The 16,136-nt window shown below is 29.6% G+C and overlaps 1 protein-coding gene across 4 annotated transcripts in view; it reads right to left on the bottom strand.

The window, feature by feature from the left end:
• Positions 1–7,236: 7,236 nt before the first annotated feature.
• The window catches only part of LOC126895700 (syntaxin-binding protein 5), an 84,367-nt gene continuing 75,467 nt past the window's right edge, over positions 7,237–16,136 (bottom strand). For 3 of the 4 annotated variants that reach the window (XM_050667872.1, XM_050667870.1, XM_050667875.1), the window contains exons 17-22: positions 15,777–16,043; positions 15,004–15,112; positions 13,783–13,866; positions 11,020–11,115; positions 10,823–10,947; positions 7,237–9,528 (exon numbers count right to left, since the gene is read on the bottom strand). In XM_050667872.1, coding sequence (XP_050523829.1) covers positions 9,263–9,528; positions 10,823–10,947; positions 11,020–11,115; positions 13,783–13,866; positions 15,004–15,112; positions 15,777–16,043 — 947 coding nt within the window. In that variant the 3' untranslated portion in view covers positions 7,237–9,262. The remainder of the gene's footprint in view (positions 9,529–10,822; positions 10,948–11,019; positions 11,116–13,782; positions 13,867–15,003; positions 15,113–15,776; positions 16,044–16,136) is intronic. The other variant, XM_050667871.1, reaches the window with a different exon arrangement.

Here is a 16,136-nt window from a genome sequence, read left to right as displayed (position 1 = left end):
AAGGAGAAATAGAGAAATTCAATTGTAATACAATTTACTCGGAAAACTACATCGTTTTTTACAATGTTTTATTTATAACAAAATTTGTCTTTCGTGTGTTTAGTGTGAATTTACAAACACGAATCATAAACTTTTAGAATGTCGTTCGAGAAAATAAAACTTCTAAACAAAATACAAACGGTATGTGCGCTAGAAAATAAGATAAATAAACGAATTTGTAAATCGATCAGCTTTTTGTCGGCAAGCGGCAGTGCGTTGTTGTCTGCGACCCAAAAGAGATGAATTTTGGACCGTTTAAATTATTAACAGCGACAGTGTGGCAAACATCCGAAATAGATATTTTTAAGTACATACGAAATCCGGCGGTGTAAAAACGACTACGGTGAACGAGGGAAAGGTTATCGCGGCCAACAGATATAATTGGAGATGAAAGAATATCAAAGACACTCACCGCTATTAAGTGGACGTTTGAAGAATTATTCAAATACAACTGTCATTTGTAACGAATAGAACTTACATGTTATTTAGTTGAATAATGTATGAGAGTTTTGTTATAAAATATTTCCATTAATGTCGCCTAATTATTCAGTCCGTATATTTTGTATCGTTAGGCATTTGTGTAATGATTGTATAAATTATTTGAAAAGTTATCATGTCATTTGACATAATATTCACTAGCGATTCCATCGGACAAATTACTGTGAATATTTAATAAATTTTTATCTCATTGTCCACGCTAATAAATTTACTTATCGGCGTACTTAATTAACAATAGCTAAAAAACGATATTGGAACATTAATCTTCGGGCAGTGTTTAAGATGAGGTCGAAATGAAATTCAGTTGTCACCGTGTCAATAGTCGCATAGTACATAATTGTATTTACCGCACGCTCGGGCCTTTTGATCCTCCACGTCGCCTGCGCCAACAACGATTGATGACCTAACGCCAAGGCCTGGGTGGTCCAGTGCATACACTTACTCTGTTATATGTGTTAACGAGAATAAAATGTTTGTGTGCACTAGCATTTGCCAAGGAAAAAAACACCCAATATCGTGCGAAGAGGTAGCCGATTTTTTTGCTTCCCCGCAGCCGAGTAAAAAAGCATTTTAGCGCGCTCAAAGGCATTCGGGAAGCCGACGTCGGAGTTACTGTACCACATTACAATAACGACCATAAAGAAATGCGTCTTCGTTGTTTCATTGATCAACTCGGTCCGTGGGAGGCATTTCCCTTGTTCTGTTCGTTCCGGTCGGGGTCCCGCGTGTCCAACGTTGTTTATTGTGCCTTCATATCTTCATCACCGTGTTCATCTTTATTATTTTACGCAGAAACAGCACCATAACGGGTGCCCATTGGTGGCCCATTGATATACAACCGTGTTTTGGCCATGTCTACCGTGTGATTATATTGATTTACCGGGCACCGGCAAACAGGCTGTCACATAAAATGTGCGCTACAAAAGGACCGCTCGTACACACAAGTGGAATGGGACATGTTGGTTTTAGCTCAGTGTCCCTTTGGAGTGAAATTTAGCGCAAATATTTGCACAAGTGTCACTTGTGTGTCCTTGCGCGCGCGCGCGTTTGTGTGCTCTCCGTGATCAGATTCGAGCACAATAATAATAAACGGTTTGACGACGACCAGACATGTCCCGCTGTCACCTCCTGGTGGGACACGGCGGTACAAATATTTTTCTTCTTCGGAAAAAACCACCCACGTCATCATTATGACTTTTGTCACAGCCTCCCGTGCCGCCGATAGTAGTGAAACAAACCCGTGGGGTTGAGACGAACAGGCAGGTAAACGTTTGACAGGCTGCGTGAAAAATTAGCATCGCGCGTTTGCTGTCCGCTCTCCGCAATTATCATACGGCTCATCAGAATTAGTCGCACATTATCTATCACGGCCAGAGCAATCGACCTATTTTCGAAACTATTTTTTACAATCATTATAAAAAGCGTGGCTTATTTATTTAGTGTACTCGGTTACTTTATTTTTAATACCTTTGAATAAAGAGTGAAATAGTTTTCATCCAATTCCGATTCTAGATCTATATGATCGAGTGCTATAATATTCCGCCAAAAGAAAAATGGAATTGATATTTTTAACTGAATTTTAGTGATTGGAGTTAATATAACTCCAATCGCTAAAATCGTATAATGTTTAAGTGCATAATTAATTAGGTTTTAGAAGAAATAAGATGAAATTTGACGTCAGTAATTTTAATTCACTTTATTGAAAAAAATATTCATTTATTTATTTATAAATATAAATAAAGTACTATAGATTCAAATTTCATAGGAATTATCATAAGATATTATATCCGTTGGAGTACTGACAGTTTTAAATACCCAAATTAGTAGGGAAGTTAGTAATTTATTTAGAGTGCATTTAATTGTAGTAATGAACAACTCGGAATATTATTCACTACTACTCTAATCAAAAGTATTTTCCGTAATTTCACTAATGGTTACTTTACTAATTGAACTTTTTTCAATTACAATGCTAGATACCGTAGTGATGAAAGTTCATTTACTTCAATATGAGATTCTTATTTCATCGCGTACATCATGATTGAAAAATATGATTAGTTAGATAAAGTAAAAAATATAACAAGCGCTATGAGTCCCTTCTAGGACACTTCTATCTAAAAACAAAAAAATGTGCATTTCTAGTGATGAATAAAAAAGATAGAAAGCTATACAATAGAAAAATATATAGTAGAGGACAAAACCACATTTTTTCGGTTTCCAAAACTATTAATCCACTAGAGTTTACACTCAAACAATGATTTAACAAAACTATTTCCTGTAAAGAACTTATAACATTAGGATTTCTTATTCATATGACTAGTAAAAATAAAAGTATTATTTATAAGCGACTACTGGTCACTATTGCGTTTTATTTTGGAATATAGTCGTGTGTAGTTGTTGAGACTTCCACGAACATTATTTTATTGGAAAGAGTTTAACGCACAATTTTTCTATCAGCCGCTTTTTTCCTGAATATTTCACATACTCCGCATGATTATTCTTCTATCCTTCGCTCTCTTGTTCGGATTGCTTGGCAGATCGTCGTTTACATTTTAATATATATTTTCCTACTAATCATTTGATGGGCTTGTCTCTATTATTTGAATTCTATTCCGCGTTTTAATAAAAAAATACCAAATCAATCGCTCCTTTTCGGTTCCGTCTGCGTGAACAACCTATTTGCCAAATGCTCCTCCCATCCCACGATCAATGCGGATTGCTAATGAAAACCCATCACTTTTTATCATTCATTTGTCATATAACTAGTACTGTAATATTTTTCTTTTTAAGTTAACTTGTATCTTATATATGCCTTTGATTTGTTGCATTTTACATAAAACAGTTTTACTTAGGCTCACACCTATTTTGCTTTATAAATAAATAAATTTTTATATTATAATTAATGCATTATTTAGAGAAAAAAAAATTTGAATTACATTTGTAATGTTTATTTAGGTTCTAACAAACATATGAGTTTCAAAGACATAGAATAGTTGAAAATATTTATATTGTGCTTAAGATATTTAATAAAGAAAAATTAGATCTGTCAATTGATGGAAGATTTGGTATCTATTTATGAAGTTACACGAAAAACGACAGTATTGTAGATGAGATTTGATAACGCACCAACAATAAAATAAATTACATGCGGCGACGACAAACAAAGGCGAACTATCCGCCTTACTGTCATGTAATCTGAGAAAAATATGTTTTTTTCGTTTACATTTTAAAATAATAATAAAAAAATCGTACTCGGCGTGTTTCTTGCGTGTTGGCATTCCTCATAACAAGTACACCTGTATGTATATCGGTATATTATACTCATTTATAATGTAGTACCTATTACTACAGTGTGTAATGTTTCTTTCATCTCATCCCTTACAAAATGTGTTTTCCAGTGATTTTGAAATAATTGCAAAAACGTCATTTAAAGAGTTTTCAGATACATATTATAGTTCAATGAAAATAAATAATTCTCAATAGGATATTAAAAAGAAAATTTCTATAGAAAAATATAAATATGCAAAATTTGATAGATAACTTCGATGACTAAGAGCAACAATGCGTTAAATGCATTTTCAAAAAAAAATTTAACAATTGTATGATTTTATTAACATTTATAAATGACATATTGATATAAATTTATAGAATGTAAACTTAATAGTTAATGTTGTCTTAAATTATTGATAATAAATGAGTAATAGTCTAAAAAGTTTAAATGGATTTTTGTCAAAAAAACAATCGACATCAAATTTTTGTCGAGTATAAAAGGATAAAAATTAATCTATTTATTTATTTAGAATTTTACTCGAAAAATTATTTTGAGTAATCCACATCATTTTTTTAAATATCGTCTTTAAAAGCTTAGCACAGTAAGCTTAGTTGTGATTAGTATAAATATAAACTCATATTTCGTTCCTCAGAGTATTAAAGAAATTATTTCTAGTTTTAGACTAGATATTGAAGTAATTCTTATGCAAATTTCAGATTTTAAGTCCATTCACAAAAGTTAAGAAGAATTGTAGAACTTTTACCTCGTCAACTTACTTCATCCTATTCATCTTGTTAGTTATTTATAATAAATAGGATTTTTTTTTACAATTACATAAAAACAAAAAAATAAATATTGTAATATTAGATAATACTGAATATTATTTAAAAAAAACTTATTAAAAATACCATTTTACATTGAGTGATGTAAAATTGATAATATTTTTGAGTTAATTTTTGGGAATGGTATTCTCAATATACCATATTATTATTTTTAACTTGTTTTTATTATATTTTATATTATTATAAAAAATGGTTATACATTGGCCAACAAAAAAACAAAATAAAAAAATTAATTATCGAAAAATAATTTCGAAATTAATCGTTTTAACTACAAATAATTCAATCATACGAAGTAAGAAATAGTCTATATTGAATATAAATTTAACATTTAATCAATTTTATAATTTTGAGGTAACAAACGCTTTAGAGTTATATTTAAAAGTTTTTAAATTTATACTCAAGTCCAGTTTAATGTAATTATATAGTGTTTTTTTTTACTAGGAATTTTTCGATTATATATACACTAAAGTATTGTGAGGGGGTATAGAAGTTATATATGCAAAAATAAAGAAGCCATAGAAAAGCAAAATAGTGAAGCCATAGAAATGCAAATATAAAGAAGCCATAGAAATGCAAATATAAAGAAGCCATAGAAATGCTAATATAAAGAAGCCATAAAAATGCAAAATAGAGAAGCCATAGAAATGCAAATATAAAGAAGCCATAAAAATGCAAAATAGAGAAGCCATAGAAATGCAAATATAAAGAAGCCATAGAAAAGCAAAATAAAGAAGCCGTAGAAATGCAAAAAAATAAAAAATCCATAAAAATGCGAAATTGAGAAGCCATAGAAAAGGATAAGTTAAGAAACCATTGAAAAGTTATGTTGGATTGTCAGCCGATGGTTTCTAATTTCAATAACATAACTGCATTCTTTTATAAGGTTTGGAACAGGTGCATAGTAGAGATCAGCAATTAGTTACGTTGCAAGAGCATTGAGGTTATAGCCTTTTCATCGACTATAATATTCATCATTAAATTTAAGTGACGAGCAAAAAAAAAAAAGCCCGTCCATTTGCATTATTTTGGACTATACTCCCAAACCATTTTGAAATCCTTGTTATGTCACTGATATCGATATAGATCGTAAACAGGATAATAAAAACAAATTAAGTCTTTTGACATAAAAAGGCAGAGGAAAATGATTGAATTACTTGTATAAATTTTAAATAATTTATATTTTCTATGGTACTCAGTCTCCGAAAAATTAACCGTGATTAGAGTAGCCGGAGACTTCAATCGTAATTTTAATTTAAACATACCTATTCAACAAATAATTATTAAGGCTTATTAAAGATAATTTGATTGCACAATAAAAAGAATACTGCAAGTTAAATAATATTTTTTTATTTTTATTATACAAACAATAAAATGTTTAACGGTAGTCGATAAAATTATGTTAGGTTGAAACCTAATGCTAACATTACATCAATAATATGGTATTTATAGCGAATGAAATGAATGCAAAATGCAATCATATATTTCGAGAAAAAAATATATAAACATTTAGAAGCTATAACATTTTTTATAATCATTATCATACATTTATACTAATAGTAATAATAATTATATTAATAATCAAATACACATGTATTATAATAATAAAGACAGCTATTTTTTATAATTTTTTTACATAACATTAATGAAAATTATTTTATTCATTATGGCGTCCACATGCTTTATTCACAAGCATATTTCCAAGAAAAATTATTTTTAAATTAAATAACGCACGCGTGATTTATTATAATGTCCGTTTAATTTTTTACACGCGGTAGACTAGAACAATAGTTATTATTATTCATATCTACTCATTATGTTTCAAAATCAACAATAATTTACAGAATTAAAAAAAAACTTCAATTATTTTCAATGAAACTCGAAAAAAAATCCACAGGCCTAAGTACAATTTAAATACTACAGTTATTCCCTTTTTCGAAATTATAATTTCACATAAATTACATGCACACCATTACTTTCACTCAGGAAGACTGGATTATGACAAAGAAAAAATAATATACAATGAGCTATTTTATATTAATTTCCAATGATGGCTTTTACTTTTCATAAAAATATTGATAATAAACGCAAAAGAATATTACAGTAGTCTAGTAAAGTATGTGGCACCTTTAAATTTACATTTTAGGAGATATTTGGCGAAATTACTACTTAGATGTGGAAATATAAATGCAATTAAAAAACTAATTGAATTTATTAATCATAACATAGCTGTTTGCTTTCAGAGAAAATGAAAATTTAAAAAAAAAAATTAAATATTCTTCTTATAGTTACAAAATGTAGAGTATCTTAATCATGAATATATTTATAGCTCTATTAATATCTATAATATAGAAAACTAAGTGTCAACTTAATGATGTGTAACCAGTGGATGTCATACCTAAGTAAATATTAATCTCATATCACAATGTTTGATAGGTAAATTCAATAAATCTATTTTTTGTTTTTATCGTTGTAAACTTATTTAATTCCACAGATATTTAGATTGAAGCATACAATTATTAATGATTACTAGGAAATTTCTGATTCAAAGAACGATACAAACAAAATATAGATGTTTATAGTTTACCAATAACCAATAATAATTAAACTCGTATAATTTATCATACAAATAATAATAATTAAAAAAAATAATAATAGCATGATTTGTATTACATAATTATAGTATTTTGCTTTGTTGCATGTATATATTGTGCCACAACTACCATGTGAGGATTGTACCCTCTCTTCCTTCTTACCATAGTTTCAAAATAGTAAACCCCACCTAATGTATGTAGGTGTGGGGTCCATGTTTTATACACACCTTGTACATCCAGTTTTTGTGGCACTGTGTATATACATTTACATGAAGTGAGAAAGTTAACAGCCAATAAATGGCAAATATAAGAACTAGAATTTTTGATACAAATTAAAATACTGTGTTCACTAAAATAATATTATACTATTTAAGGCGACCAACTAATGGCTAGCTGTATAAAAAATGTTTGTAAATTCTAAAAGTAGCATCGTACTATAAAAAGAATTGGAGTACATTGTTTTTTTTATTATTATCAACAAGATAAAGTAAAGTGAGTTATGAATGTTAACACAAAATGAGATAAAATGTTATTACACGAAAAAAAATTCCAATGACTAATATTCGTCAAATTTTACAAATAAATGTGAGAACTAAAACAAATCAAACAACAATTTTGTTATGTCCTAAGTTAAAGTTAGTAAATGGTTATTAACCTTAACTCGACATACAACAATAAAAAAATAGTTTATTTGTTGTTTGGGCGGTATAGTTTTAGACGCTGAAATTTAAATAATATAAATAGATATATAAATTAAAATTTTTTAGAAATCAAAATAACACGAATAAAATTAAAACTTTATAAATCAATGAACATTTAGTAAAAGAGAAACAATTTTTTTTTTCAATTAAGTCTTGATAAAAGGTTTTAACTAAGCGAGTGTTATGTATATTATACACAACAATATTCATAATAATAAAGTCAAAAATGTATTAATTGACAATAAAATTATTCGATTGTTATTATCAATGTATAATATACAACACTATAGACTATTTTACAAACATTAAGGCACAAATCGTATCATATTTTTTATATATACTGAATATGTGATTCACATATAGATAATATAATATGACTTACATAATTTATGTGCAAAAATTCTGCGAGCTAATAATATGAACGAAAAATTAATATCTAAGTAATTGAGACAGATACTTAGACCGTGATTTTTACTCAGTAAAAATCATTTTATAAATATTTTACACATCTATCACTATAAATATTCACAAAAATGTGTCCTAAATCTATCGTATATATTCACTTAATAACACGATAATATAATATTTTTTATGACTAACTTATTTCTAAAACCACAGCCCTTTGTAAACATATATATATATTTATATATACTTTTAACACTTTCAGCTCGATTATTATTACATTTTCGTGTTATGATAACTTTTTAAGGAAATTATTAAAAAAAAGTTTCTAGCCTACAAACTGTAACTAATTTTAATCCGATTTTGAAGTAAAATATAATAAAATAAAATAACAGATATTATAACAAACCAGTTCTACAAAAAATAAAAATTATAAATTTACATACATACATATATCATGAGTACACAATAGTAATTAAATTGTTTAATTCCGTTTCATCATTTGACTAATATTATAAAGATAAAGGCAGCTATTTTTTTTTTAAATTGGCTTGTGTTCTTTGTTTTTTTTTTTTTAATTAATTCATTTAAAACATTGAAAATGTATAAATCATATATACTCATATTAATAAATTATTTACATGAACGATTATACCTAATTGGTTATAACATCATAGTTCTATCAAAGAAAATGTAATAAAAAAACATTAATTAATAATATGTTCTTTCTTAAGCCAAAATTTTAAGTACTAACTCGCTGCAGCAGTTAAATAAGTTTTAGTTTTATATTTAATATTATTATTATTATTACTATCATTATTATTTTGGAAGAACGTTAAGTATGTGAATAATTATTAGTGTATAATAATATATAAGAACAAGAGAAAGAAAGAGAAATCGAAAAAACGTATTGATGTCTGATTACAGTTGATACCAACGCTTATCCTTATTCTTCTGCATTAGTTCCCTTGCGTTGTTAGAAAACTGATCAGCTTCAGTCATCATCTTAGCTGTTCTGTCTTCGAGATTGCTCAGTTTCTCTCCACGTTCTAAAGCTAATTGATGAGCACGTGATATCTCACTAGCTGCCGTACTGGACCGACCAGCAAGTGCATCTAACTGTGCAGATGGTCCTGGTATGTGTCTTGCTACCAATTTGGGTGCTTTACCGCTACTTGACTCTCCAACTGTAACACAATAAACAAATATTAATAAAAACAGTTAATATAAAAAAATTATCAGGATTTTGGATGGAGTTGATAATGCACAAGAAATTTATTAGTACTCTTCCTCACCCCAAAAAATACATTTAGAATATAAAATTATTTTTGCTATTATAGAGATCTATCCGCTATATATCTACCAATGAGGACGCCCTTGTTTTGTAATAACGTTGAATTGTTAATTACTTATTAGATGTTTATTACTAATAAAACTCTATATGAACTACTCGACTTAAGTTAACATTAGCTTATGATTTATAGGAAAAATTAACTAAACATCGAAAAATAAAATATTACTTTTATAATAAATAATAATAATAAAATGTCTAGTGTAGTTGAAAATTCATAATTAAATAACCAAGAGTGTGCTAATAAAAGCGTGTGTTTCATGATATATAACCTATGGTCTATGGGTTACGGTGCAATTTAGAAAGGTTGCAATCTGACGCTTCAAAATAAATCACGATTATATTACTTTTAACGAAATTTATTTACTAAATAGTAGCTTATTTATTATATCTACTTTTTGGTATTGGACGAAGTACAATATAAATTATTTATTCATATAGTTGGGTTATAATTTGAGATGGAAAAAATTCACAATTTTTAGATTTTAAAGGTCATAATTGAGTTTTACATTTGAAAATTTTATATTAAAAATGATTATAAATAAATCGAGTTAAATGAAAAATAAAATTATTTAAAATGAAAACAATGCGTAGAAAATTAATGTCAAAAAGTCAAATCGATGGCCAAATAAAGAAAAAATAAGTCGACTTGATGCATAATTTCGCAAATCACGCTTTAAAAGATTTCGGAAGTAAAGAATCGAAAATCATAAAATCGTAGACTATATGATTGATGAGCATTACAGAATGAAAGGAATGAATCCAAATCAGAAACCTAATGCTTGAACAGAATTAAGGAATAACGATAACATATCCGATTCAATGTAAAGCGTAAACTGTTCTTGATAGAATCAGCCGAAGTGTAAGATTTAGTTTTCAACGTCTTGTAATACAATACATGAACTAATAAACTTCAAGATTCAGAAGGGATAGAGGTTAATATTTGTTTATAATTAAATAAGCCACCGCTAAAATATAATTATAAATGTTTGACTAAATGAAGATTCAATAAGCTGCTGAAAACAAATTACACGCTCAGGCCCCTCTTATGTTCTAATAATCGTATGAGGTACTTTAGCACAATGTTTTGTCTAGAAAAAAAGATTTTCGCTTAGTAAATAAATGCTCACATAGTTCTTCGCGATCAATAGATCTCGATCCTCCACCGAATAGACCAATGAAGAATCCTTGTTTTGGCGGTTCCGGCATTTCGTGTGGTTGGAACAGTTCGCCCATCATTTCCGGCATACTTTGACTGTAAACAAAATCGGTGGGTTAGCCCGAATCATTAAACCTACAAAGTGAAATCGATTAAAAATCATCTTACCAGAATTCAGCGGAAACCGAGAATCTCTGCAATTCCGATGGAGTGTTTAGGAATAGACCATGTCCCCGGTTACTGAAGCAGAATGTCTTGGCGATTCTATTTACAAAAACGTCAATGTTAGAAAAATTATAATAAACTGCGAATAAAATATAAAAATAACTAAAAAAATAACAAAAAATCAATGGCCGTTTTTCACACGCTATACATTTGCCAGCTGTCTATAACGTATAGAAAACGAAACAAATAGTAAACATGTAATACATAATAATAATATAAAAAATATCTACAGACACTATACAGACTAACAGTTTTCATGTACAATTATTTTTGTTTAGGTGACAGTTAATCATAAATCCGTTCGCAGCGGCATTTATACATAAGAACACACTATAACACGTACAACGAGTAGTCGACATATTACAATAATTGCTGAATACGGTGATGAGTGTCGATAATATTATAACATTAATTTATACAATATTTCTCTATATTTCACACAATTATACTGCATGTATTTTCAGGTGGTAGAATTTTTGAATCAGATACTCAGGAGCGCCTCGTTTTTTATATGTACATATATAAATATATATTTGTGCTTTTCTATTACAGGTTTAGATGGTGCGAATAACAAAGTGTCTCCACCTCATATCCAAAAACTCGTACATGTCCAATCCATAGAATGAGCTGTACGAATTTCTGGATGGCGTAAACGTGTGCGATGTATGATTATAGATAGATTAAGGTTTTAGATAGGCACTATAGAAAAACAAACGATAAAACACAGAGGGATTGGACAGACAAATGAAAGAAAAAATTTGTGAGATTTGTGTGAATAAAAGAAATGCGAAGAGCATAGTGGTATTGAAGAGATCGTATTTTTTTCATATTTATAATTATTTTTTGCTCATATTAAATAAACTGTTTGATATAGCTTTGAAAATATGAAAGTTCAAATATTTAAAGTGAAGTGCTGTAAAGACATTTCTTTAAACAATGCAAAAATTAATTAAATAAAAATCATGCATAAAATATATAATGAATAAGAGGAATTTATTAAGCTCAAAAGTAACTGGTGCATCATATGTAAAATCACAAGTTAAATATTTATATGATACAGTAAATTTTGCTAATAGAATAATAGAATATATTTTTTTTATTATATCAAGGACTAAATGAAGAAAAATTAATTTATTTTAATAAAACAACAATAATTTGGGGTTTTTTTTTTTTTTAAGAAAATAAAAATAAAGTATTATGACCGGAGGAGAGTGCTTGAAGTTATTATGTATATTTTACTGAACGATGATGCAACCATAAAGGAGAAGCTACAAGGTAGGTAGGGTAGCGAAATAGGAAGTGTACAAACAGGTAGAAATGAGCAAAGCTAAGTGCGTCATCACGAGGACAAGACGCAGCAGCGCATTCATCAGCAAGGACAAAGCGTTGGCGATGAAAGGGTTGGGTACCATGCCGGGAAAATCACAGCCAGGTCAAGGGAATATATACACAGTATAAAATATAAATTGGAAGATAAACCAAAATCAGAAAGATCTAAGTGCAAGTGTGTGATTGTATGTTTTGTTTAATGTTTTTATTTATAGATACAACTAGGAAATTTAAAATAATTAAAATTCAATTTGGTACAATATATAATGGCGCAACATTGATCATCAAAATGTAATTAAAAGGTTACGTTTATAGGTTTTATCAATATCAGATATTCAATGTAACGTTTTAAGAATTTGTCATTAACAACACCATAAGGAAAATTTAGGAAATAATTCAATAATTGATTGTAATAACCCTTTGATGCATTTGACACTTTTATGATATTATTACTTACAGAAAGTTTTCTAAAATAACTTATTTAGAGAAAAATAATGCTTGAATAAATATTATGATCCTAGTTGTTCCTATACGTATGGTATCTAGTAGAGCTGATAGATTCGAGATTGTAACTTTGAACAACTCTAAAGTTATAAGTTAATGGATTACTTTTAAGTTCGATTTAACGGATTTGGGACAGAGATAAGTCAACATTCGACTAAAAACTTTTGGCCAGATGTCTTCAAATGGCGGGTGAAATAAATTTAATAACTATACCCGGATGAATTTTCACTCAAAAAATATAGGCAATATTTAAAGAAGATACACATAAAATATTTTAATAACATTTGTTACATGAATGACAACGGTAGGAATTCTTAAATGTCATTAGATAATAGCCTAATAGCGGAAAAATATTAAGATAAAATAACAACAGTATCCGTCGCTTTGGCTTTTTTTAGTACAATATAATAGAGGAACAATGTAAATATAATGGATTGAAAATAAAAGGGCAGCTTCGCAGTATGGTAACGAAGGCCGTCAGGTGTTTGTGTTCCAACTTAATACTCAGAAAAGCGTTAGGTTTTTCATTTTTAAATTATTGCATGCTATTATGTTTTTGTTTATGGCTATAAAACGTATTAACTTTAACTTTGTTTTTTGTTACAACCCCAATAAAAATATAATTTAATAAATTTTCGAGTCCACACTGTTAATAAACGCAATAGAAGCGACACGATATATATATATTGAATGTAAGCGGAAACGCCTTCTAATTATCTTAGTAAATATTAGACTGCGTTCCTAAAATTCGCATTTCTAGGGAAAATTAAAAAAAAAATCGATCAGCTCTTTGATGTTTGTGTGTTTTGGGAGTGTCGTGTGATTATGAATGTTTGTAAATTGTGTGGCGTTCCTCTGATTTTCACGACTTACTGGTCAGTGTCTTCATTGACAAACATCTGTTGGCCCCATATGGATAACATTGGGTCAACTATGCCCTGTTTCTGGGTCTGAAAACTGGCCACAATACAAACCATAGAAACAATAATAACTAATCAACATCTTTCTCACCGATAATTTCCCATAATTTATTTTTCATAATAAAACATTTTTATACAACTAGATGATAATATTATAGCTAATAATAACAACAATAAAAGCAAGCCGACCAGCGGTCGTTAAAAATACGAGATTAAACGACGGAGGGTCGTAGAATTTTCAGAGTCGTTTCAATTTGATCACGTAGGGTTATTATTTAGTTTGCAGCGACATTTTAAGTAAGATTATATAAATATGGACGACGCGAAAACATCAGTGGATACTCAACTGATTCACAACGGAGTGTTTTACTTGGATTTCTTAATGCTTGTTAATTTTCTAGAGCACATATAAGTTTATTACATTATGTTTCACAGCGAGTATTTGTTTAGCGGTTGTCGGAAGTATTTTATAGTTTGATAAACATTATGTTCACACAAATTAGCACTCCAACCCGTGTAATCAAATACAGCCGAGTTCCGAGAGTAATCCAATTGACCTACATACGCATGAACATTGTACACAATCATATGTGTCCGTCGACTTTCGCATACGCACTACGGTGGCGGTTTTCGTACCACAGAAAATCCAAGAAAATCGGATGCACAGAAAATATCTGTATCAGTCGATATTATTTCCGGTCGGTGCGCGAACAAACTCGGATGTTATCAGCTATGCACTTGCCCGTATGTTGGTCGAGTGCGAAACAAATGGGGTCGTTTTCGTCGCGGTTGACTTGGCCGTTAGCCACATTTGTGTCAACCCAACGTAAAATACCAAAAGAAAAAACCGAAATCGATCGGTATAATTTTTTTCGCTTCGATTCTCCAAGTTTTACACGCTCGGACGCTGACGGGATACACTGTAATAACATTATCACGATCAATTATTTTCGTTAAAGGTAAACGGTTTTCTCCCTTTTTTCTAAATCTACAGAATTATCGGCAGGGCTTATTTACGATCGGTTAATATTCCATAGAAACTTTAAATAATTATAATTCTTTGTTTTTACACTTGTACGCGTTTGAAATACTGCGTAAATGATAATTCGTAATTGTTATTAATTCATCAATAGTAATGATGACGATAAAGAATATCAACAATTTTGATGTATACCTTAGGTCGGAGAGCGCTAAAAAGTCGATGTCCATTAGCGGCCTCAAACTTGGCAAACTCAATACGTTGATGTGACCATTAGATATGTAACACGCCAGACACACACTATCTGTAAATATATATTCAACTGAATATTAGGTATTGATAAAAAGTGAAATTAAATTCAAAAATGTTATGGGATATAAACTGTTACATTTAAATCCGCCGCATTAAAATCATAATCCGTCACGTTTTATGTACTGTTATTTAAGCACACAAAAAACAAATAGTAAATTGTAAATACGGACAATTTTCATTTATTTTTTAAATATTAATAAACTTCCCCCGAGAGCACTTATTTTTCTGCCTTAAAAGAAATTTAATACCTCTTTACCATCATTGTTATTTCTGCTAAACGCTGAACGCGTTAATACGTGCAAAGAGTTGATTAAAATAAAGAATACGGTTTGAAAACTAAATGATGATTAAACAAAAGTACGAATACTGTCGAAAAAACGAGATGATGGCGAGCAAGATTATTATAAAAAGTAACAAAGGAGAAGCATTTGGAAAGTCGGCAGCAATGAAAATTAATGCTAAAAGCTTTCAAATTTGTCACTGTTATTATTCATAAAAATATAATCTCTTTAATGAGTTATCTATATTAAGAGTGTTTTCCTGGTGCCGCCTCAAAGAGTAATTCACGTCTCGTCAATTTATAATAACCTGGTTGAATGTCAATTACCATTACTCATAAGCAATAGAGAGAACTGTCGGAAATTAAGTGCGTTTACCTTTGACGGATATCACTTCGGATTTAACTACAAAATCTGCATCGGATATTTGATGTTTATAGACACAGTTCTGCGAAGGCAGGGCCACCACTCGAGCTTGTTTTTCACTGACTATGGTGACAAACTGTCTATCGCATGACATCTGAGATTGTTGTAGTTGTGGCACATTGGAACTGGACCCGCCGGGGTTGCTAGACACACTTTCTGAACTACCAGTTAAAGCTGGCGACATACGGTTGAGACCACTAGTATTTTTAGTTGGCGTTTCTGATGAGAAAACAAAAATAAAATAATTAAAAACAATACAAGTGCTATAAATTTTATAAACACAATGAACTCTTCAGAGTATTGTTAAAAAAA

This window comes from Daktulosphaira vitifoliae, unplaced genomic scaffold (assembly GCF_025091365.1).
Source record: "Daktulosphaira vitifoliae isolate Bord-2020 unplaced genomic scaffold, ASM2509136v1 Scaffold_1, whole genome shotgun sequence".
Lineage (NCBI taxonomy): Eukaryota > Metazoa > Arthropoda > Insecta > Hemiptera > Phylloxeridae > Daktulosphaira > Daktulosphaira vitifoliae.
Note: the sequence above shows the minus strand (reverse complement) of the source record. Positions and strands in the feature narration are given on the sequence as shown.